General features: G+C 51.5%; 1 protein-coding gene and 1 non-coding gene across 2 annotated transcripts in view; both read left to right on the top strand.

Annotated features, from left to right (window-relative positions):
• Positions 1-1,510: 1,510 nt before the first annotated feature.
• The window catches only part of FAM83F (family with sequence similarity 83 member F), a 33,416-nt gene continuing 9,862 nt past the window's right edge, over positions 1,511-25,064 (top strand). The window contains exon 1 of the mRNA XM_061124489.1: positions 1,511-2,047. Within this exon, the coding sequence (XP_060980472.1) occupies positions 1,562-2,047 (486 nt within the window). The 5' untranslated portion in view covers positions 1,511-1,561. The remainder of the gene's footprint in view (positions 2,048-25,064) is intronic.
• On the top strand, positions 8,910-9,016 carry LOC133044126 (U6 spliceosomal RNA). Its single transcript, XR_009689869.1, has one exon. It is a non-coding gene; the product is annotated as a U6 spliceosomal RNA (small nuclear RNA).

The following is a 25,064-nucleotide window of genomic DNA, read 5'->3' as shown; positions in this document are numbered from 1 at the left end:
AACCTTCTGTCATTTCACGAGAAGAAGAAAGGGCAAAGGTGGCTGTGATGTAGGGCAAAGAGAACACAGAGAACATAATATTCCCCACATGCTGCTTCTACTTTTCAGGGAGATCTGGGCAAACCACAGGTTTCCAGCCCTCAATTTCCTCATCTGTCAAATGAGGGGGTTGAATTAGTTTCTAAAGCTGCTTCCAGCGCTAAAATGCTTTGCTATAAAATGAGAGAACCATGAACCTTTGGTTGCTATGATCTGAAAATATTTTGAACATGGAGAATCAAATTGTACAGCAGTGCATGAACAAAATAATATGTTAATGACTAAGAAGATTATACTTCATCCAGTGGGAAACAGCAGAACTGCTGCTGGTGGTGGTGATGTGTGTGTGTGAGTGTGCACGTATGTGTGTGTCTCTTCCTTCCTTGAGCTCAGGCATATATTTTAAATCACTAATATAGTAATCAAGCCTCTGGCTGCCTATCTTGCCCAACACACACACACACAGACACACACACGCTCAGACACCACTTCAAAATAAAATGAGAAAGCTCCACCGCTGGTGCTTACATCCTTGCTGTACGTGGGTGTTTTTTTTTGTTTTTTTTTTTAAAGAAATTTTTGTCCTTGTGAAGGTGTTGGACTGACAGCCGTTCAGTTCAGTTCAGTCTCTCAGTCCTGTCCGACTCTTTTCCACCCCATGGACTGCTGCACGGCCAGGCTTCCCTGTCCATCACCAATTCCCCGAGCATGCTCAAACTCATGTCCATCCCGATGGTGATGCCATCCAACCATCTCATCCTCTGTCGTCCCGTTCTCCCACCTTCAATCTTTCCCAGCATCAGTGTCTTTTCCAATGAGTTGGTTCTTCGCATCAGGTGGCCAAAGTATTGGATGGAGTTTCAGCTTCAGCATCAGTCCTTCCAATGAATATTCAGCCCCTGGAGGCCTCTGCTCTCAGAACTGGGACACATGGGTGGCGGGAGCTGGGGGTTTTATTAGCATTTCGCTTTTGCACATCACCCACCCTCCTCGGCCTTCACAGTATGGCCTCGCATAGGCCTCCCGACCCCCGCAACGGTGCAGTGATCAGGTCGGCCACCCCTGAAACGCCCTGGCCAGACCACGTGCTCCAGGCCCTACCAGCCGGGAAAATGAAAGCGCACCTGAGATGCGTCTGACCGGCTCGGCGGCAGGAATAGTTAGGTCCTTCACCGCAGGGTCAGGGCCAGAAGGCGGAAGCGAGCCAGAGGCCGCACGTGGGTCTAAGTACCGCCCGGCTCCAAGTTCCTGCGGGCTCTGGAGCTCCCGCCCCCGGCTGGGCCCCCGCAGGCCTAGGCCTCGCCGCGTCACCAGCGGAGCACCCCCCGCCCCGAGGTCGCCGGCCGCTGCTCGTGCCTGCAGAGGCGGAGGGCGCGGCCGCCCCTCCCCGCCCGACGGCCGCTCCCGCGCCGGGGCCCGCGCCGGATTGGCCGCCCTCGCGGCCAGGTGAGGCGCCCCGCCCCTCGGCGGCTTCAGGTGCGGCGGTGGGACCGGGCCGCGGCCGGGCCGGGGCCGGGGCGACATGGCCGAGTCCCAGCTGAGCTGCCTGGACGAGACGCACGTGAACGAGAGGGTGACCGAGGCGCAGGCCGCCTTCTACTACTGCGAGCGGCGGCGGGCCGCGCTGGAGGCGCTGCTGGGCGGCGGCGAGCAGGCCTACCGCGAGCGGGTCAAGAAGGAGCGGCTGCGGGACTTCCTCTCCAGCCAGGAGCGTCAGGCCCTCCGCGCCGCCTGGAGCCCCTACGAGGATGTCGCCGCCGCCGCCGCCCGGGGCAAGAGTAAGGCCAAGGCCAAGGCCCCGGCGCAGGCCGCGGCCGAGTCCGGCGAGTCCCTGGCCTACTGGCCCGACCGCTCGGACACCGAGGTGCCCCCGCTGGACCTGGGCTGGACCGACGCGGGCTTCTACCGCGGCGTGAGCCGCGTCACCCTCTTCACCCACCCCCCCAAGGACGAGAAGGCGCCCCATCTGAAGCAGCTGGTCAGGCAGATGATCCAACAGGCCCAGAAGGTAGGCCCCTACCCCTGCCACGCACATTGATGGGGACCCCCACGACCGACCCCTAGGACCAGGCCCCCCAACACCACCTCCAAGGCAAGGCCTGGGGCTGGTGGCCCTGACCACCCTCAGGAAAAGGGGTGCAGAACCCTCCCATCCGCCGTGGGGCTGCAGAGGAGAGCATGGATGTGTTTGGCGAATGACAAGGTGCTGGACAGTTGCTTGTCATTTTTACAGGGGCCAGCGCCTCTGGCTTTCTTCTGCTCTGCGCGTCTATGTGTCTGTCTGGTTTCTCTCTCTAGGCAGGAGTGGGGGCTGTGGAGCCCTGTGGTAAAATGGGCCACGCAAAGGTCTTGATAATAACCTGTGTGCTTCCCAGGGATTTAACAAAACTTGTTCCTGATCATTTTCTCATTTGATCCTCAGGCAATGCTAGGAAGTGTAGTGTGGCCTCCCCACCCCCACCCCAGCCACATTGCTCTTAGGAGGCACCCCCACCCAGAGTCAAAGCTGGCCTGGCCCCTGGCATTCACACTGGCTTTGCGCCCAGCAGTAGGGCTCAAGCAGCCTGGAATAAATGAAGGATGTTTCTTGACCACCTACTCTGTGCCTGACTATGTGCTGGGCACTTTCACAGGGTAGCTCCCTAAACTCAGCAGGTCAGGGGAAAAGCTCCCACTTATCCCATCTACTTACTCTGCCAGGGCATTGAAAGGAGGGGACGTTTGCAGAGTCACTAGTTAGAATACTGGTGGGGCCAGTAGTTTGTTGGGCAGAGTTTCCAGATAAAATATGAGATGTCCTGTTAAATTTGAATTCCAGAATAACAAGAAGAAATTTTTTAGCATTATACAGTATGATTCAAATATTGCATGAAACATACTGATGTTAAAAAGTCATTCACTGTTTATCTGAAAATCAGATTTAATGAGGGCATTCTGTGTTTTTATTTGCTAAGCCTGGTTCCCCTACATTGAGATTTGTTAAGAGACATCAGCAGCCTTTGGTACCCAGTTCAGAATATACAACAGAAGTGTCTTGGATTCACCGTTCTAATTCAACTCGAGGACTGTGGTTGGAGTCCTGTTACACCCTGGAGGCTGAACTTGAGACACCCGTGGTGGGGCTCCTCTTCTGGAAGGCATGATGCAGGTGGTTGGCTAGATTGGCTGCTAGAAGGAAGGGTTAAGTTTTCACTGTGTTTCCACCCTCCCTCTCTAAAGAATCCCAGCTTGTCTGCCTGAGAGTTCTTTTGTCTATTGCATTCTGCAGAAGAGAAAGGCAAGTTTGAACAGAGGAGCAGAAAGGATGTGGGCGACGATCCTGTGTAGCAGGCTGGAGCTGGGGTCAGGGGTCAAGTCCTACGATATAATACTACTAAGCCTTGATTTTTGAGTACTTAATGTGTGCCAGCCACGGTGCTAGTGATTTTCACAACTACTGAGTGAGATGGGTATTTTCCTTATTTTGGGACTCAAAACGGTTAAGTTACTTGCCAAGCCAAAATTCAAACACCGAAGTGCTTCCTCTTAACCACAGTGCTGTCTGATGATGCAACAGATTAAACCAAGGATCTTGAATGGAGCTAGCCTGATCACACCTGGGCAACAGGTTACAAAAAGGGAGAGACAGAGCCCTGCCCACTGGGACCTCTAGTTCCATGTGGGATGTTGGGAGTCTCCTAGGTAGTGGAGTGTTCTGAACTCTTTAAATATTTAACAACAGAAACTTGAACAACTGTGAACTGACCCAGTATTTACATATTAAACCAGTTATTATTTCCTGAGTTCCAGGCACTAGCCATAGAAAGATATAAGCTGTGGCCTTTGCCCTCCAAGAGTTAAATGCTGCCGAGGGGATATGCTGTAAGGAAAACAGATTTTGAGGCTGGATATGCCCAATCTTGGAGGGCTTCCCGAGGGAGGTAAATTGCAGGGTTGAAAAGGGAGAGAGAAAACCGGAATGGAGGAAGAGGAAACTTAAGAAACTCTTGTTTCTCCTTAGGAGACTCAGGAGAGAAAGCTTTGTGCTTCAGATCAGCAAGCAGCTTTGAATGACAGGAGGGAAGAGCTATTGTGATGACAGCTGAGTATGTGGGGGGCCTGGTGCAAGGATCCTAAAACTGGGTCCAAAGCAGATGACCGCCCCCCAGGAAGAAGCAGCTTCTGGCGCTGTCTATGCCCCAAACCCTCAGACTCTCTGAACCCTGACTCTTTAATCATGACCACTCACCTGCGTGCGGCACCTTCTTCCCAAAGATCTTGTGAAGTAGGCAGGGCAAAAGTTGACCCTCTTTCACAGGCGAGGAAACTGAGGCACAGAGAAGGAAAGAGGCTTGCCCAAAGGTCATGTGGTTGGTCATGGAAACACCCAGATCCCCAGTTTCTACTCTGAAGGCTACCCCTTCTGACCTTTGCCTGTCCCTACCCCCCAAACCCACTCATCCTCTGCCAGCTGGCACGGGGCACCCTCTGTGACTATTACTCTAGAGCCTTCCCCATCCTTTTCACCTGAGGGAGGGAATTTCCTTGTCTCCAGGGAGTCTGGCTGCCTTGAGGGCGGGTGGGATGGACCAAGATGATGTATGTGCAGAGATGCAGGGGACCATTGCAGATATGGTTGGGGAGCGGCAGAAGGACATAATCCACAGGTCCACCTGGGCACCAGAGGATTTTATTTCGTTTAATCCTCAATAACTTCATTAGGGGCTGTCATTTTTATTCCTCAGTGACGAACAGGAAACGGAGGCTCAGGGGGAGTGGCTGTGCCTTGCCCACAGGCACAGACCAGCAAGAGTTTTAAGCTTACGCCTCAGAGATGTGGAGAAAGGAGCCTGATTAAGACACTTTGAAAACATGATTTGGTGGGAGGAGGCCTTTGAGTTGATCAGTCTCAAGTTATGTGCTCACTGGGCCTCTGCAAATGGCAGAACGCCATCCTGGCTGTACCGGATAGCCGGCATTCAGACATTCGGACTCGTTTCCTTGTCAAGCGGGGGTTTTTCCTGCTGTTTTAATGCCCCTTACGTGATTTGCTATTTTTAGGGTCACTGTATGATGTACTCTGCTTGAAGTACAGGCCGGGACTTCCCTGGTGGTCCAGTGGCTAAAACTCTGCTCTCCCAGTACAGGGGGCCGGAGTTCCATCCCTGGTCAGGGAACTAGATCCCACGTGTTACAACTGAAGATCCCACATGCAGCAACTAAGAGATGGTGCAGTCAAATTAATTAATTAAAAAAAAATTTTTTTTAATAAAGTATAGGCAGAAAGGGTGCCTTCTGGAACCCAGAAGTGAGCCCATGGCCTGTCTCCCACTGGCAGAGGGGACCAAGGAGGTTGCTGCCACTTGGGTTGCTATGACCACTGTAACCCAGGGAGTGGGGACGGGGGCCTGGACTTAAAGCAAGACCATGTGAAGACAGGGAAATGGTTGGTTCTTATTCACAAGGGCAGAGCTGAGAGGACCAAACAACTGCAGTTTGGAAGGATAGTGAGTTGGGTTGTTGGACAAATATTTCAAGGTGTGCTAAGCACTTTAGTAGAAAACAGACATATAAAATGCACCTCTACTCTTAAATGGCCTAACAGTCTACTAAACTATCGTTTTAATACAGACTAATGAGTGCTTCACCGAAGGCGTGGCGGGGGCCCTAACCCAGCCCCGGAGCCGTGTGAGGGGAGGACTTCTGATGCTGCTGCCTGTCTGCGGGCGAGTCTGAGCGCAGCAGACAGGATGAGACCGCGCGGCGCATCCACCCTTCTTGGCACCCCAGCTCCCTTCCGACCAGCGGCACCCATTTTTGAGGCTACCGGGCGGGTTTAGAGAGTCCTGCCTGTGCCTCGGGAGCAGAGGAAAGCTTAACCACCTCGAAGACTGACCCTCGGCCCTTGCCTTCCTGGGCCCCACACTCCAGGGTACCAGCTACCCAGCTCCTGCTTGCTCACCACAAGCCCCTCCCCGAGCATTTCCTCTGAGCCTCAGTAACCGTGTCAGTATCAATAACCATGTCAGGCAGATAGTATCTTCCTTTCACAGGGGCAGCCTCTGAGGTCCAGAAAGGTGTGATGACTTGTCTTCACAAGAGGGGATGACAGCTCCCCCAGGTCCAGTGATCAGAACTCCCAGTGACCCCGCATAAACATAAACCCAGCCCCGGAGAGGGCGGGATGCAGGGCCAGGCAGCTTTGATGAACCGAAGCCCTGCTCTCTGTTCCGGCTGCATCGGGGAGGGGCAGGCCCACCTAGTTGGTGGGAGGCAGAGGGGTGTGGGGGGCAGGCCTGGCCGGACCCCCATCTCTGCCTGTCAGTGGTTTGTCCCCTCTCTTCAGGGCCTGGCTCAGAGGCCGCCGCTTCCTTGGCACTCGATCAAAATTTTCAATCCAAAAGTGACTTTTTGTTCCCAGATGTGGCTCCTTGTTTTTGCCACCTGTGTGTCTGGCACAGGGCTCACTTGAGGAGAGCCCGTCTGATTCTCGGAGACCAGAAGCTTTGGAAGAGCCGGGACTTCCTTCCTACACCCCCTCCATTGTCTTTGTGGAGCCCCAGCAGCACAGGTGACCAGTGGTTTGTTTAACTGATTGGAGACTATCTCCCACTGGCCCCCAGCCCCTCTCCATCCCTCTAGGGAAGCCTGCAGAGGCTCCAGTTGAACTGCACATTGCTAAGGGTCTCCATTAATCCTCCTCATAACAAGCCACCTGGCAGCAGAGGGAAGAGTGCTCTAAACTGGGGGGAGGGATGCAGAGGCCTCTGGGAAAGGGCTCCAGAGCAGAAGGCACGGTTGGCCAGGTTAGCAGGCTTGCTTAGAGGTCTGGGTAGCCGATAGGCGAGAGCTGCTGGGCACACATGCCCAGGGGGTGCAGCTCACTTCACCAGGAGGCTCAGCTTGGCGGGTAGCCACCTTTGCCACTGTCTTCCCCCATTAGCCTCTATCAGCTCTTCCTCTTTCAGGTACATCCAGCAAATAGTACACAGCATCTTCTTTGTACCAGGCACTGTGCTGGGCCCTGGGATATAGACAATGAACAGAGGAAAGAGAGAGGAAACAAAAGAGCAGTTTACATATATATGGACTTAAATATTGCTGGTTTGTGAAATGTGGGTCTGATGATACATTCGTTAGCCACCTTGATGCCTTGTTTGAGAGCTGGTCCCAATTCTCCCTAATACCTTTCCCTGTTCTCTTTCCCTTCCATGGCAGAGGTTTTAGCTAGAGCTTCTGAGCTGCCTTTTAAAAGCCTGATTCGGGAGGACTTCCCCAGTGGTCCAGTGGCTAAGACTCTGAGCCCCCAACGCAGGGGACCTGGGTTCCATCCCTGGTCAGGGAACTAGTTCCCACATGCGCAACTAAGAGTTCGCAAGTCTGTAATTAAGACCCAGCACAGCCAAAGAAATAAATGTTAATAAAGCCTGATTTGCTGTGCAGAACAAGAGAAGGTCTCTCAGGGCAGCCTGTGACCTGTGGTCCAACTTACACCATCTGCCCGCCTAACCCTTCTTCCCGCTGTGGATCATTCCATGTGGGCATTATTTCTGAGGCTCAGGGCAGTTCCAGAGTCCTTTCCCCCTCGAGGCTGGTAATGACACAGCTGCAGTTCCAGGGACCGAGCACCTCATAGCCCTTCCAGGATCTTGTCTGGGCCTGTCCGGCATCTCTGCCAAGCCCTGGGCGCTGTGGCTACTGAGTTTTAAGTCTCTCTCCTTTATGCTCCATCACTGATCCTGGGAGCAACAGAGACCCAGCTTCATGTCAAGGACAGAGAATGGACTCTGAAGCTGAAAGGTCTTGGTTTCTGCCCTAATCTGTCTACTTACTAATTTTGGGTTGAATCACTTGCCTCCCTGGGACTCCTGATCTGCACAGTTGGAGGACATTACCTAGATTTCGGATAGTTTTGAAAAACAAGGAAGAAACAGTGTGAAAGCTGAGGATACCGAGAAAGTATGGTACAAGTCCCCTCTCGGAGCTGGGAGGGAGGCGTGGCTGGTCTTCCGCCCAGGACTCAGGGCTGCCGGCTGGGAGATCAGGCCAGGAGATCAGAGTTCGGGCAGCCAGGGGTTGCTTCTCGTCCTCAGGTTGGAGGCCCCGCGCAGGTGTGCTTCCTGTTTCCTCCTCTCATCAGGGGAGCAGCTCCAACGGCCCTCCCTTCCCCCCAGCCCCACACTTCTCTGCTGGCCTAGATTTGATGGCTGTTTGTCAGGGCAGCTCTCCTGCAGGGCTGTGGCAGCCAAGTTCTCAGCCAGGGTTCTTCTGTAGGATCCGCCACGGATGCCCTGAACCGGGGATCCCCGAGGGCGTTCCCCTCCCAGAATCACCTGGAAGAGCCAGTTCAAGGAGCCTGAGATCAGTCTGTAAAGACTTCTCAAGAACTAGAGCCTGCACAGGGGGCATGGGGACGCGGCGGTGGGGTGGGTTGAGGCGTGGGACAGGCTGTGTTTCTGTCTTTGGAGAGGCTTGGTTCCTCTGAAATCTGACACTTTAGGTCTCTGAAACTCTGAAGATGGGTGTCTCCCAGGGGGATCACAAGTAGAAGATGGGGCCTTGATGGGGGGGTGCCTTTCTTCGTGACTTCTTGGGCTTCTGGTGGCATAGCCAGTTTTGCTGGACACTGGTCTCAGGAGGCCAGGGCAACGCCAGGGGAAGGGGTACATGGTTGGCAGCCTCGTTCTTGCCCTGGTTGTCTCTTTCCTCCACCACCAGTTGACCTTGGGCAAATCATTTGGCATTGGCTTGGCCTCTACCTCTGCATCTGTAAAATGGGAATAATTCTTCTCGCTTACTTTCTTATGATTGCTCTGAGACTCTAATGCAAGACTATGAGACAGCATTTTGAAAAAGAGGAGTGAGAGATGCGGATAAAAGGGGTTTATGTTGTGCTCGCTTCTGCAGCACATATACTAAAACTGGAACGATACAGAGAAGATTAGCATGGCCCCTGCACAAGGATGACACGCAAATTCGTGAAGCGTTCCATATTTTTAGGACATGGAAGCAACCTAGATGCCCATCTGCAGACAAATGGATAAGAAAGCTGTGGTACATATACACAATGGAATAGTACTCAGCCATTAAAAAGAATACATTTGAATCAGTTCTAATGAGATGGATAAAACTGGAGCCCATTATACAGAGTGAAATAAGCCAGAAAGATAAACACCAATACAGTATACTAACACATATGTATGGAATTTAGAAAGATGGTAATGATAAACCTATATGCAAGACGGAAAAAGAGACACAGATGTATAGAACAGACTTTTGGACTCTATGGGAGAAGGCGAGGGTGGGATGATCTGAGAGAACAGCATCAAAACATGTATATTATCAAGTGTGAAACAGATCGCCAGTCCAGGTTGGATGCATGAGACAAGTGCTCGGGGCTGGTGCACTGGGATGACTCAGAGGGATGGGATGGGGAGGGAGGTGGGAGGGGGGATCGGGATGGGGAACACATGTAAATCCACGGCTGATTCATGTCAATGTATGGCAAAAACCACTACAATATTGTAAAGTAATTAGCCTCCATCTAATAAAAATAAATGGAGGGAAAAAAAAAACTGAATGGAAACCTGTTAAAAAAAAAGGGGAGGTTTATGTTAAGAGGGGCTAACATTGTTGAAAGACAGGTGCTCCGCGTGTTATTTCCTTTAATTAATCGAGTCCTTAGCACCTGGCACAGGAAAGGGGCCTTTCCCAGAGGCTCAAGGAGAGCGAAAGGCCGCAGAGCTGCTAAGAGCCCAGCTGGGATTCACCCAGGTCTGAGCTCAAGGTTTGTGTCCTTCTGCTACACATGCAGTTGCTTCTGGGGATTGTCCCCATGGCCACCTCTTCCCTCTGAAATCCCAGATACTAAGTATGTTTGTTGCCACCCAGGCTCTGGGAAACTCACCAACTGGTTCTGGAAACAAACAAGAACGAGACTACTTCAGTGGGAGTAGGAGAGAGGAGGATTCTTGCTGCTTGTGGCACTGGCACAGGTCACATCACCAAGAAGCTGGTCTGGGTAGCTCCCAGGGACCTGTTTATTTAGTTTGGCCAAACCGCGTCGATTGTGGGATCTTCGCTTCTCGACCAGGGATCAAACCCATGTCTTTAATAGTGAAAGCGCCGAGTTCTAACCACTATGACTACCAGAGAATTCCCTCCCGGGGACCTTTTTTCTTTTCTAATGTATTTTTGGCTGCGTCAAGTCTTAGCTGTGGCGTAGGGGCTCTTTGTTTCAGCAAGCAGGCTCAGTTACCTCAAGGCATGTGAGATCTTAGTTCCCCAACCAGAGATTAGACCTGGTCTCCAGGGACTTCTTACTGGCCACTTTCTGACCCTCCTCCCTGGACTTGGGTCCTCACTGTCAAACTGAGACCTTGATGGGAGTCCCAGCCAGCAACCCCACCCCCATGCCACCCCATCAGGATGCTATCTCACTGCTTCGCCTTGGCTGGTGGTCAACTCCACCACCCTCTCTGCCGAGTGTACAGGGCAGAGCCTGTTCTGGGGCAGGCTTCCAGTCTGGAGGGAGAGAGGAGCAGGGCAGAGGACCATGAGCGGGGGCGGGTCCTGGCTGACCGCCTGCCTCTGTTCCTGGCGCTGTCCTGACCACCCCCCACCCCAGGCTGAGTCACTCTAGTGATCCCGGCCCTCTGCCACCCTCCCCCCAATCTCCCCCTCCAGGGGCCAAGACCAGTCAGCCGTCAGCCGTAGCTGGTCCGCTGCCTGCCCCTGTTTTCCTTTCCTCCTCTGAAATTCGTGGAGTCTGTGAACTTGCTAATGATCCCAGAATCTTAGCCCAAGAAAAGAGCCAGTGGCTCTTCTAGTTAGTGGTCTCTCTGGCCCGAGTCTCCAATAATCTGTTAACTCACCCTGACCCATCTTGTCCTGTGGTCACTGTGTTGGGCCTTTCATGGCACTGGTGGGGCCAGGGGGAGGCTCCAGATAAAAGCTCTTTTCTGTTCTGTGTCCTAGCAGCGAGTCAGCAGAAGGTGGGGGCGGGGCGGGGACCAGGGCTCTTCACCTCTCTGTGGGTCTTCGAGGACCAGCTGTGAGTATGCTTACCTCCTTATCCCAAGAGGGTTCCCTTCCCCGCATCCGCTCATTCACTCCCTTTGTTTCACTGAGGACCTAGTATGTGCCATGTTCCAGAAATATACAGAATCATAAAATGTGGACCCTGAAAAAGAACATAAACTGCAGTACAGGTGGGAGGAGGGTGTTGATAGCTATTAGCTGTTGTGTGTGCGTGCCCAGTCATCTCAGTCCTGTCTGACTCTTTGCAACCCCGTGGTCCGTAGCCCACCAGGTTCCTCGGTCCATGGGATTCTCCAGGCAAGAATACTTGCCATGCCCTTCTCCAGGGGATCTCCCCAACCCAGGGATCGAACCCTCGTCTTCTACTTCTGCATTGCAGGCAGATTCTTTACCCACTGAGTCACCTTGGAAGCCGTAAACTGTTGAGTTCTTGAATACCAGACCACACTAGCCCTTTTGAAATATATAATTTCTTTTAACCTTCACGACAGCCTAGGAACTTTCCATTTTACAGATGATAAGGTCACACATGAAGTAGTAAATGGCAACCCACTCCAGTATTCTTGCCTGGAAAATCCCATGGACAGAGGAGCCTGTGGGACTACAATCCACGGGGTTGCAAAGAGACGGACACGGCTGAGCCACCGAGCATAAAGTCACACACGCTTAGTCACTCAGTCATGTCCGACTCTGCGACCCCTTTGATTGTAGTTCCCCAGGCTCCTCTGTCCGTGGGATTTTCCAGGCAAGAATACTGGAGTGGGTTGCCATTTCCTCCTCCAGGGCATCTTCCCAACCCAGGGGTTGAACCTGCCTTTCCCTTGTCTCACGGCAGTGGGTAAATAGTGAAGCCTAACGGGAACTGAGATGAGCCTGAGTCTCACTGAGCTCCGGGGGCACAGAGAACTCTTGGGAGTTGCGCCCTGCAGCAGCCAGTATGGAAGGGCTGGTGGGCAGAGGGCAAGGTGTGCAAGACCAGAGGCCTGGGAGTGCACAGGTTCACACGGTTCCCATCGCCCAGCTCCTCCTGACTGCCTTCCCCTGCTCCCCGCACCCTCCACTTGCCTCTCTGGGGAAGCCCTCCCAGGTAGCTTCACTACCTGGCAGTGGCCACCAGGTTATCTTGACCACCTCGCAGAACCTCCCGGGCAAACTGCCAACTCCAGTTGTCTTGCCCTGATGGATCAATCAAGAAATAGCTCGAAGGTACTTCTTGGAGTCCTGCCTTCCCCGCGTATTGTGTGATGCTCAGAGCTCCAGGCCAGTAACCCAAACCAGCAGCTGATCCTAAAAATCATCTGTGTATCTTCTTTGGATTTTTTTTTTTTTAGCAGCTGATTTATCTTCCTAATTATGTTTAGCTTTAAGCTAATGTTAAATGAGCTTGCATTAGATAATTTTCACTAATTAACACCAACTTAGTGCAGGGAAAGTTATCCCAGAAGCGTGCCACGGGGCAGTGAAAAGCTGGCCCAGGATCTTAAAAAGAATTGCTCTGCGTACTCTCTGGTGGATCACAGATGCCGTTTCACAGCTGAATTCGTTGATCTTGCTCACACAGGCACAGTCTGTTTCTGTGTCTGCAGAGACCCGGCCCAAGTCTCCTTTCCATCACCCCTTCATCCACCTCGTCTGGGGAATGAGTGTCAAGAGCACCTCGTAAGGCTCAGATGGACGGGGAGTGAGCCCCAGTGGCGCACAGCAGAGTCAGGAACAGAACTGGCCCAGAGGCCAGGGAGTCTGCGAGAGGAAGGGGCCTGGCTGGCAGAGTTGGGCTCCAGCGGCTGGCAGTGCAGGAGGGAGCCTGGTGTTTAATGATGTCTAATTAGTGAGCCTGAAACAATGTAACATGGCCGCAGACAGCTGGGAATCCTCAGAGGACAAAGCCCAGACACCGGGCCTCCAGGCCGACAATACCACCCCAGAGGTCTTGGCTCTTCCCTCTCGGTGGGCCAGGGCTCTGGTCCAGTCTGCTTCGTCAGGCCCCCGGAGGGACGCTCCCTACTGCGGAGGTGCTCTGTTTAGACCCATGCTTCCCGTGTAGCACAGCCCAGCAGGTCTCTGTCCCCCGCCGTGCGCTCAGACAGACAGGCCTCCTGGGAGAGGCACACACTGCCCTGGGAGCTGGGGACCCGGGAGCCAGAATGAACCGGGGACGGCCCGGGGAGAGGGAAACGACGGGCCTCGACACGGAACGGGCATTCCTGTTCCCTCAGGGAGAAGGCAGGTGACAGTGTGCGTGAAGGCACCAGGGCTGGAGCCAGCGGGGTGTGCCTGGAGAAGGCAGAGGAGGTTATCCTCGAGGAAGCGGGTGGGCCAGAAGCACACGGAGGGCCTTTGGCGAGGCCGATGTCAGGCCACGGGCTTGGGCCGGGAAGCAGCATAGTTTGGGTTGGGTTATTGGCTCCACCTGCCAAGAGTGGAAGGCCTGTGGGAGCTCGTTCTCCCACGGAGCTGACGCTGAGCCCCCAGCTTGCGCCCGGCCTCACAAGAACCGTGAGGCAGCCTCGCTTTACAGGCAGAGTTCCCAGGGGACAAGCAACGCCCACCGACTCACTACCTCTGTGGGACCCGGACTCTAGTCTGCGCTTCCTCCACTTGCTCCAGGTTGCTTTTGGACTGTGGGGATTTCGAGAAATGAATCTAGAGTCCAGGGGTGGAGGATGCAAGGTGTCTGTGGGTGTCCCCTGGGTGGCCGTGCAAACCTCCTCTCCTGAGCTCTCCTCTTCTCTCTCACCCCAGGGAGCACATCCAGAATGCTTAAGGTAAAGCTTTCTCGCCCAGCTGTTCGCATCCCACTGAGGCAGAAATTGGATGGGGCCTGTTGCAGCCACCATGACAAAAGAAAGTCTTTGCCGTGCACTCAGCAGAGGCCAGTTGGGTCCCGAACCCCACCTGGAGGTGCTCTCCACTGGGACAGCAGGGACTTTTGGTTTTTTTGGTCATGCCACGTGGCTTGCAGGATCTTAGTTCCCCAAGCAGGAATTGAACCGTGGACCCTCAGCAGTGAATGCTCTGAGTCCTAACCACTGGACGCCCCCCAGGGAACTCCCCGGGCCATAGTTTTCCTAGCGGTGTGTTTCCTGCTTGGTGAGCGAACGCAGTCTCCCAGCATCACTTGAAGGATCATGTATTGTACAGACTCACTCATCCCTTGATTGAGCTGCCCTTCCCCTCCATCAGTTAAGGTTCTGACTCTCCTGGAAGTGAAGCATTGCCTGGACTTTCATCACCACCCCGGGCTGGGTCTGCTGGACATGGTATCAAGCAGAGGAAAACATCTCCACTGTGATGTCCAGGGCCCGTGGGCAGCTCTGCACGCCTGGCTTCTTGGGAGCATGCACCCCCGTGCTGACCCGGCCACCTCCGAAGTGAGGCCCCTTTGTTCTGAGTTCCTTCAGAGGAGAGAAAGGTCTGCCGGCGTGGACCCTCAGCTCACGACAGGCCAGGTTCTGTGCTCCTCGCCCTGCTCTGTCCTCATTTAAAACTCGGAGCAATCCTGTGAAGCGACCACCTCCCCATTTTAGAATGAGGAAACTGAGGCTTAGATTAAGTGACTCACTCAAGATCACACAACCAGTGAGACCTTCTGCTTCCAAGGAATAGATTCTCTCCCACACACCGCCGTTACTCCCAAGTGTGATCCATCCTCCACCTGCATTCAGATCACCTGAGGTGGGCGGGGTGGGGGTGGCGGGGTGCTGTTAAAATGTACTTTTATGGGCCTGCCGAGTCCGATCCTCTGAGGATGGGGCCCTGGAATCTGCGCACCCAGCAGGCGTACCTCACCCAGCCCCACACAGGGCTGATGCTCTTTACATGCTCCAGTGTGACAGCCACTGCTCTGGAGACATTGATGGCTCCCTGGGCAGATCAGAGAAGGTGCTCCACACAGCTGGGCTGTCTGAGCCGAATGCTGGGTGGTCCACCCAGAACTGGCTCCCTTGGACTGCCAGACAGATGGCCCTCCTAGGAGGCAGCAGCTGACCAGTCTGCCCATCTGCTGCCCTTCCTACCCCAACGCTCCTTCGGACTGGAGGTGTGGGCAGCTGGCCCCATTCATAGAAAAAGGCCCTGATGCTGGGAAAGATTGAGGGCAGGAGGAGAGGGGGGTGACAGAAGTTGAGATGGTTGGTTGGTATCACCGACTCAATGGATGTGAGTCAGAGCAAACTCCAGGAGATGGTGAAGGACGGGGAAGCCTGGTGTGCTGCAGTCCATGGGGTCGCAGAGTTGGACATGACTGAATGACTGGACAACAGCAACCCTGTTTGGTGATTGCCTCTCATAACCATATAGCTTTTTCATGGAATTTTATAGGCATGATCTCATCGGAACCTCCCAACAGCCCTGGGAGGCAGGCAGGGCAGACATGGGAGGTTAAAGTTGGGCCCCAGGCTCATATGGGTCATCAGTGGGCCCATGGGGACTGGGACTGCCCCTGTGCCTTGGTGGGCTCCCTCCTTTCCTCCCCAGGGAAAAGTGACCATCACCAGTACATCCCTGCAAGGAGCTTGCTTGACCTGTGGCCTCTTGCTTTTCCCCCACCATGGAGCTCAGTGAGATGGGCGGATCTGTGTCACAGCGGTGGCAGCCACACCCACCCCAGTGCCTGGGCTCCACGTCAGCAGACCTGGGGAAACCAGTGAAGGAGAGGGTGGTATTTTCCAGCTGTATGTGTGCACCCTGGTTTTGTATGATCGGGGTGACCTCAGGTCCTAGCCAGAGCAGATGTCCCCAGAGCCTGCCCTGACCGCATCATCTGGGGGTAACAGCACTGGACTGGGGTCAGAAGCCTGGGCTTTCGTCCCACCTCTGCCAAAGACACAGCTGGGAAACTTAACCTCGGGGCTGGGCTCTGTTCTGTTTCCTCCTAGCTCTGAGGTTCTGCACGTCTGGAATGTCCTTCAGTGCAGGGGCCACGGGCAGAGACATAGCCTGTGCCCTACTCTGGGCCTCGGCAGCTTTACGAGGCTGACTGGTAGCCCATGCTCGGTTTATCAGCTTGCTTCCACCACAGGGAGGACAGGTACCCTTTCGTAATCTGCACAGAGGTGCTAGCTGTACGTGCTGGGGGCAGCTCTGCCCCCAGATGTCCTTGGTGTGGACTTTTACCCCTTGGTTGAGTATTGTCCCCACTCACCGGCTGGCTGCTCCGTCAAGACCTTGGGTAGGTGGAGTGGAGGCAGTCCAGACCTGGGACCAGCGTTCAGGCAGCAGTCCCAGAAGGCACCCATTTCTTTTCCCTTCTCTGTGCCCTTGAGGAAGAACTCCAACTCTGCCTTCCAGCAAGATGATCTAACCAAGAATCCTGCTCAGCATTCTTTTTTTTTTCCCCCTCCACCACAATATCTATAGTCATTAATGAAATTAAAGAGATAACCACAAAGCTAGGTCCACACCCCACAAATAAAACAGTAGACATGAAACACCCTCCATTTAGACATTCATTCCACAATCATGGAGAACTGACTATTGAGATGTCCCCTGAGGGTGGAGATTTCGAGATAAATCAGATGGCCCCTACCATCCGGGAGCCCACAGCCCAGTAAAGAACAGAGCCATTGAGCAGATGTTACAATAAAATGTCAAGGACCTCTGTTATTTGCCTAGGACACAATGTGGGCAGGAAGCAGGGAGTGGGGAACGTTCAGGAAATTCTTGCCTGGGTCTTGAAAGATGCATAAATGTTTCACAGGAGTACGGGAGGGGAAGGAACAGAAGAACTGGAAACTACCTGTTATGTGTAGTGGTTCTCAAAGCAGGGTAGAGAGGGTGATGCAATTTTGTCCTCAGGAGACATTTATCTGTATCTATAGACATTTTTGGTTGTCCCCATTTTGGGTGATGCTACTGGCTTGCTACTAAACATTCTGCAATGCACATGTCCCCGCCTCCCTACTGTGCCCGGAAGTGCCACTGTAGAGAAACCCTGTGTTGGGGTGACTGCAGGTCATCCTGCGTGGCTGAAAGCAGGGGGCAGACGCGAGATGGTCCAGGATGAAGCTGGAGAGGAGGAAGGGGCCATCATGAGGTCCTTCAATACCAAGTTAAGGAGTTTGACTGTGGGACCCACCACTTCATCAGTCTGTTGCTTGCGGGGAGAGGGAGTGTCACTGGTATGGAGAAAGAGTTGGAGCACAGAGATGGAAAAGGTGAGACTAATTAGGAAACTATCCCAGAAGTTCACTAAGAAATGAGAGGGGGGACTACTTCCCTGTAGTCCAGTGGCTAAGACTCCGTGCTCCCAGAGCAGAGGGCCCAGGTTCGATCCCTGGGTGGGCAGCTAAGATCCCACAGGCCGAAACTAAGACCCGGCACAGCCGAATAAATAAAAATAAACGTTAAAACGAGGGGGTGCCAAGTGAGGACAGCCGTGCAGTGAGAGCAGAAAGGAGCTGACCCAGAGAAAGTACATGGAGGAGGCAGGCTCTGTTGGACTTGGTGGCGATCAGATTTGGTCACAGGGAGGGGGAGGGAGGAGGCCAGTAGACTCGGGCTTCTGGCCAGGGTGACCGAGAGGATGTTGACTTTGGAAGTGCCTCCGGGGCAGGCCAGAGAGCATTGCTGTGTGGCACAGGGACCAGCAGTGTGGTGGGCGTTCAGACCAGGTCATCCCAACACACCCAGGGGCGCCAGGCCCCGCGGTCTTGAGCAGAGCCGTGTGGAGTGCACAGGGCAGGTGGAGTCCTTCCCATTCATTTTGTTAATCTAATGGTAATTAAGGAGTCCAGGAAGAGAATCTGAAAAGCTGGCAGTTTAATTAAAGGTAAATGACAGATGGAGGGGAATTCTGAGGCTCCCTAACGCACCCTGCTTCCCCGCCCCACCACTGAGGCCAGATATCAAAGGAGGAAACAGTTAGCTAACCAAGTACCCGATGAGAAGTATTACAGCATCAGAGCCTCTTTGCCGGGGCTTGCAACAGCTTCTAGAAACTCCTGCTGCCTCAAATTAACCTCTCCCCCCAGGTGCCGCGCATCAGTGGGTAACCAGGTAAAGAAGGCTGGGAGCCCGCCGGGAAGAAGGAATGACTTCCCTCTTGACGAAATCCACGTCCCTCTTTTAAAACCCGATTTTCCATTTATACCGGGAGCCTTGAAGTCGGGTTTGGCCCAGAGCATCACGTGGCACATTAAACACCGGGCGGGAATAGGGAGCTAGTTTTCGTGGGCCGTATGCCACCCGTGGATCGGAATGTCAAGCCAGGCCTCCGAGACCAAAGTGGAGGGTAATTATCACCTCTCCTCCACAACGAGATTGCAGGAGTCAGCGAGCAATTGATTTTTTTTCCCACTACAGATATTTCACTGCTTAATTGGTAGTGACACAGATGGCTGGCTCTCACCAGGGCGCCGCAGACCAAGCCTCCCCAAAGCAGGGCGCCCCCACCCCCACCCCGCCGGGACATATCTCTCCCTCTGGTTTGCCATACTCTCCCCACACCTCCCACTTCGGGTCGGGGCGAGGGTGAGCTGGCTCCCTGCGCTTTCAATTACGAAACAAGAATACGAGTGAATCTTGACGTGCTTTCCTGAGCCAGTCAAGCCCTCCCCGGCAACATATTGAGAGTCCGCCTTGAGCTGTGTCGGACACCGCAGAGAGTCTGGAAATGAGCAAACGATGGACTCTGACCTCAGGCAGCACGTGGAAGATAAGATATCCCTAGCCTACTAGATGCTGGGAGCTGTGTTCTGCTGGAATGAAGCCTGAAGCGGCCTGTTAAAACCAAAACCCACCACCATCCAGCCCCACCCCATCGTCCTTGCTGTGGTTTGGTCACTAAGCCATGTCCGACTCTGCGGCCCCATGGCCTGCAGCACGCCAGGCTCCCCGCTGTCCTTGCCCCACACCTACCCTGAACTGTTTCAGGCCAATTTCTTTTTGTTCGTTTGTTTGGGCTCTTAGGAGCAGACCCAGTTGTGAACCTCAGTTCATGGTCCACTGCCGTCATCAATCCAGGGAAAACCCCTCTGAATTTCCTCTCTGCTTCCCTCCCATCCCTTTCTCCTGCCATAGGCAGCCCCTCCCCTCTATTCAGTGTATATCCTTGAAAAACATGAAGAGTTATCTTATGTAGTGTACTTCGATTTACATTAATGGTACTGGGCTATAGATCACATGCTCTAACATTTTAAATCCAACTATCCATTTTAAGGGTTTCCCAGGTGGCTTAGTGGTAAAGAATCTGTCTGCCAATGTGGGAGATACAGGAGATGCATCTGGGTGGGGAAGAGCCCCTGGAGTAAGAAATGGCAACCCATCCCAGTCTTCTTGCCTGGGAAATCCCACGGACAGAGGAGCCTGGCGGGCTGTAGTCCGTGGAGTGCCGAAGAGTCAGGCACAACTGAGCATGTACACATGCACATCCATTTCAGAAGAACTCTCCAAGTTCTCCACATGTAACTCATTCATTGCTTCTGTCTGCCATGGAGGACTCTGTCCTGAGCATCCCTCACATTCACCCATTCTTCTAAAGATGCACATCTAAGTTGTTGCCAACTCTCTGCTATCCCAAAGAAAACTATAGTGAATGTCTTTGTTCCTGCCCCCGATAGACCTGGACAAAGATCCAAGAGGTTCCCCTGAGTGCGTAGCCAAGAGTGTACTGCTGGCTTCTAGGTGTGCTGTTGTTTGTCCAGTCGTGTCTGACTCTCTGTGACCCCATGGACTGCAGCTTGCCAGGCCTCCCTGTCCCTCACCATCTCCCGGAGTTTGCCCAAGTTCATGTTCATTGCATCAGTGATGCCATCCAGCCATCTCATCCTCTGATGCCCTCTTCTCCTTTTGCCCTCAATCTTTCCCAGCATCAGGGATTTTTCCAATGAGTTGGCTGTTCACACCAGATGACCAAAATACTGGAGCTTCAGCATCAGTCCTTCCAGTGAATATTCAGGGTTGATCTCCCTTAAGATTGACTGGTTTGATCTCCTTGCTGTCCAAGGGACTTTCAGGAGTCTTCTCTAGCACCACAGTTCGAAGGCATCAATTTTTTGGTGTTCTGCCTCCTTTACAGTCTAGCTCTCACAACCGTATGTGACCACTGGGAAGACCATAGCCTTGACTATACAGACCCTTGTGGCAGAGTAATGTCTCTGCTTTTCAACACACTGTCTAGGTTTGTCATCGCTTGCCTGCCAAGAAGCAATCATCTTCTAATTTCATGGCTACAGTCACCGTCTGCAGTGATTTTGGAGCCCAAGACGAGGAAATCTGTCACTACTTTCACCTTTTCCATTTCTATTTGCCATGCAGTAATGGGGCCAGATGCCATGATCTTAGTTTTTTTTTTTTAATATTTAGTCTTCTAGGTGTGCACAATCTTAAATCCATGAAACTCTCTGCCCGTTGCCCTAAGAAACAGCTGTACTAGTGTTCCATCCCCCCCACAGTGAATGAGGGTCCCCTTTTCTCACACCAACATTTAGAACTGTCCAGCATTCTGGTTTTTAGTTCATGTTGTAAAGTGGTATCTCTCTTATCTCTTTGCTTTTTTAATTTATTTTATTCATCACCAACTCGATGGACATGAGTTTCAGCAAGCTCCAGGAGCTGGCGATGGACAGGGAAGCCTGGCATGCTGCAGTCCATGGGGTCGCAAAGAGTCTGAGCAACTGAGCGACTGAACTGATAAAATTTTTAAAAGTTGCATTTACTCTTATTACTATCTCTTGGCTTTAATTTGCATCTTTCTGATTACTTATGAGGTCTGCTTCTCTTTATATACTTATTAGCCATTCAGGTATCTTCTCCTCAAGGAACTGCCTATTCATAGCCTTTGCCCATTTTTCTGATTAATCTTCTGTCTTTTTCTTGCTGATGTGCAGGAATCTCTTGTATGTTATTAATTTCTTTTGGTTGTAGACATTGCAGGTATTTTCTGTCACCTCCAGTTCCCTTTGTCTATTGACATCTTTCTTTGAACAGAAAATCCCTAATTTGCTAAAATTTTTGTCTTATGATTCATGCTTTTGGAATCCTAAGAAATCCTTTCTTACCTATGTCAGGAAGATATTTTCCTGCATTTCATGAATTCCTTTATTAGCTTTATCTTCCACATTTAGGTGGTACAGCCTACCTGAAATCCACCTTTGTACATTGTATGAGATAGGGATCCATTTTGTTTTTCTCTGTTTAGTATGACGATTGTCCCAATAGCACATAGCATCCTTTCTCCACTGAGTTGTGATTCTACCTCTACCAGACTTAAAGTTTATGCATGTGTGTAGGTCCGTATATATTTCTGGTCTCTCCATTCTGTTCCATGGTCTATTTGTCAGTTCTTTCCTACCTCAGTACCACAGTTCTTATTACCTTGACGCTACAGTATGTCTTATTATCTAGTGGGACAAGTGTGCCCTTTTAGCTTTTCTTTTTCAAAATTGACTTAGCTATTGTGGATCTTCATTCTTCCTCACATTTTTGAAATATCTGAGCGCCTCAAACAAAAGTTTACCGACTGTTCATTGGAATTGTATTAGATCTTATTAATATGAGGACTGGATTTTTAAAAGATTGAATCTTATTATCCATGAACATGATTTATCTTATTTACTCAAATAATTTTAACTGTCCTTTAATAGAATTTTCTAAGTTTCTCCATAGAGGTATTAATTCCTAAATATTACCTGCTTAAATTATAATTTTGAATGGATCTTATTTTCCTTTTTTTTTTTTTTTTAAGAAAAATTGATCATTGCTATATTAGAAGAATGCTATTGCTTTTTGTTTTCCTTGTATCTGGAAATTTTGCCAAATTCTCCTACTACTTCTAAACGTTTTTCTCTGCATCCTACTGGATTTTTAATAAAAATATCATCTCTAAATACTGATAGTTTTGTCTCTTTTAATGCTTCCAGCTCATTTCTTTTTCTTGGCATATCGCATTGTTCAGGACTTACAGTACAACAGCAGTTCGACAGCTGAACTGTTCTGAACAGTAGTAGTAATAGGTGAATATTCTCAACTTGCTTAGGATTTAAAGGGAATGCAAGTTTAAGTATGTTTCAAGAGGGTTTTTTAGTAGCTAGCCTTTATCATGATAAGGAAGTTTCTATTCCTAGTTTTTTGAGAATTTTAATCATAAATAGTGTTATCAGATACTTTTTTAAAAACAAGGTAATATATGATTTTCCATCTTTTACACTGTAAATATTATAAACTAATATATTTCTGATGTTGAATAATCCTTACATTTTTAGAATAAACCTTACTTGATTATGCTTTTTAAAAACTTGAAATATAGTTGATATGTTTAGTTCACTTTTATGACTTATCCACATCATTTTCAAATTCATCAATGTGTAAATGGTCCTATTCTTTTTACCATTTTTACCCTTTCTTGAATAGTAAGAATTTATTAAAAAGTGAATATATCTGTGAAAGTGAAAGTGTTAGTCGCTCAGTCGCGTCCGACTCTTTGCGACCCCACGGACTCTAGCCCGCCAGGCTCCTCGGTCCATGGGGATTCTCCAGGCAAGAATACTGGAGTGGGTTGCCATGCCCTCCTCCAGGGGATCTTCCCCACCCAGGGACTGAAGCCAGGTCTTCCGCGCTGCAGGCAGACTCTTCACCATCAGAAGCACCAGGGAAGCCCTAACATGTCTATAGTTGTTTCTCTTTTCTCATGCAGATTTTGCTTGTATCTCCTGTTTTCGTCAGTCATGCCTGTCTTCAGTGCCATTGCTTGTGCTGTGTCCTTTGCCTGGAACGTTCGCCTCCGAGGCCCTGGGTAGCCCAGGTGGCACCCGTGTGCAGATTAGAAAAGGGCCTCTCTTCCTCAGCAGGCTCAGCTCCCACTCACCGCCTCAGCCCTGGGTGCAGCGCACAGCCTACTTGCCCATGCATGGCAGCCCTTCCCGCTTCCCCGCTTGGTTTTATTCTCGGCTTATTTCTCACGGTGCCCAAGGCTGCCCATTCTTCAGTTTTCTGCTTCCTTGGTGAAACCTTTCTGGTCTCCCCTGACTGAAAGTAACCTTTCAACTCCCCCCTCCCTAAACCCCTCCTTCTCTTCCTCCCACTCCTCCTCTGAATTCACACCGTGTGTCATTTGTGCATCTCGTAAGGCATTTATTTCATTTTCCCTATGTCATGTTATTCTGTGTGGATGTCTTATGATTCCAACTGGATTAACCCCTTGAAGTTAGGGACTACGGTTTGTTTGTCTTTAGGTCCTCCCTCTGCCAATGGGGCTCAGCAAATGTTACTTATGTGAATGATTGAGTATTAAATGTAGAGCGCTTGTGGACACAGTGGGGAAGGAGAGGGTGGGACGAATTGAGAGTGTTGACATATATACACTACCGTGTATAAAATAGATAGCTAACAGGAAGCTACTGTCTAGCACAGGGAGCCCAGTTCAGTGCTCTGTGAGGACCTACAGGGATGGGAGGAAGGCTCAAGAGATATATGTAGCTGATTCACGTTGTTGTTCGGCAAAAACTACCACAACTCTGTAAAGCAGTTGTGTGTGTGTGTGAGTGGCTCAGTCGTGTCTGACTCTGTAAATCCATGGACTGTAGCCCGCCAGGCTCCTCTGTCTGTAGAATTATCCAGGCAAGAATACTAGAGTGAGTTGCCATGCCCTGCTCCTGGGGATCTTCTTGACCCAGGGATTGAACCCGGGTCTCCTACATTAGCAGGCAGATTCTTTACTGTCTGAGCCACCAAGGAAACCCAGAGCAATTATACTGTTAAAAAACAGTAAATGTAGGCGCTAAGCAGAGCCTTCTGTAACACTGCATAAATGGTGTTGGGGGTGGTCTTTAGAGGGAAAGATAATGGCAGAGCACACATGAAGGTCATGGTGGCGGAGGATACACTTACTGAGTTTAACATGCGCCAGGCACTTTGCTAAACGCTTTCACAGTTTACTTCTCTAAGCCTTCTCAACAGCCCTTTGAGACAGGTGCTACTATTAGCTCCATTTTGCTGCCAAGGAAGCTGGGCACTGATGAGTCAGCAGTGGCGTTGGTGTACCAGGCCTGGTCTGCCCGACTTCAGAGTTCGGGCATTCAGTTACAACCATGAGCAGCCTCCCTCGATCACATGGTGGTTACCATTTATTGAGGCATTGTGTTTGATGCTTACAGATGTCATTGCTAATCCTGAAGCCAAATGTACCAGGTACAGAGTATCCACACTTGGCAGATGAGGAAACAGAGGCTCATCACGGTTAAGGGACTTGCCTAAGGTTACAGGAATGGAAAGTGGTTATCATCAGATCTCTCTGACCCCAAAGCACGCCCTTTCCTCTGCATCACGGACACAGTGCTTGGGGCCAGCAAGAAAACCCTGCCTCTGGAGTGGAAGAAGGGTTTTTTGTTTGTTTGTTTGACCACATGGCGTGCAAGATCTTAATTCCCTGAACATGGATCAAACCAGTGCCCCCTGCAGTGGAAGCACAGAGTCTTATCCACTGGGCTGTCAGGGAAGTCCTGGAACAAGGTTTGTTTGTGTAGGAAAGTGAGGCGGCTGAGGTAAGAAAGGCAAAGCTGCCTCGGGCTGCAGAAGGCCTTCCTTCCCAGGATGACTAATCAAGACTGGCTTCTGGAAATCATGGCTCAGATGGTAAAGAATCGGCCTGCAATGCAGGAGACCTGGGTTTGATCCCTGCGTCGGGAAGATCCCCTGGCATAGGAAATGGCAACCCACTCCACTATTCTTGCCTGGAGAATCCCACAGACAGAGGAGCCTGTTAGGCTCCAGTCCATGGGATCACAAGAGTCAGACACGATTTAGTGACTAAACAGCCAGCAGAGGCAGGGACCTTGTTTTGAGGATGGAGCAGGATGGCTGGACCCCTGGAGGCCAAGGGAGCCTGAGCCAACTGGAGCTCTGCCCGAATCTGTGCTCAGGGAAGCGCAGGGCTTTGCACAGCTGCAGGGACATCAAAGCGCTCGGGTCTGCAGAGAAAGTCGTATCTGAGCAGATCTGCAGCTTGTGGAGCTGGTCCGTCCTACGCCTCTCCGTGACTGCAGCCTCTTGAGCCTGCTTATTTCCCAAGG

The sequence above is a fragment of the Dama dama genome, chromosome 22 (genome assembly GCF_033118175.1).
Source record: "Dama dama isolate Ldn47 chromosome 22, ASM3311817v1, whole genome shotgun sequence".
In the NCBI taxonomy this organism is placed as follows: Eukaryota; Metazoa; Chordata; class Mammalia; order Artiodactyla; family Cervidae; genus Dama; species Dama dama.
The sequence above is the reverse complement of the archived record's forward strand: the minus strand, read 5'-3'. Positions and strand labels throughout refer to the sequence as shown.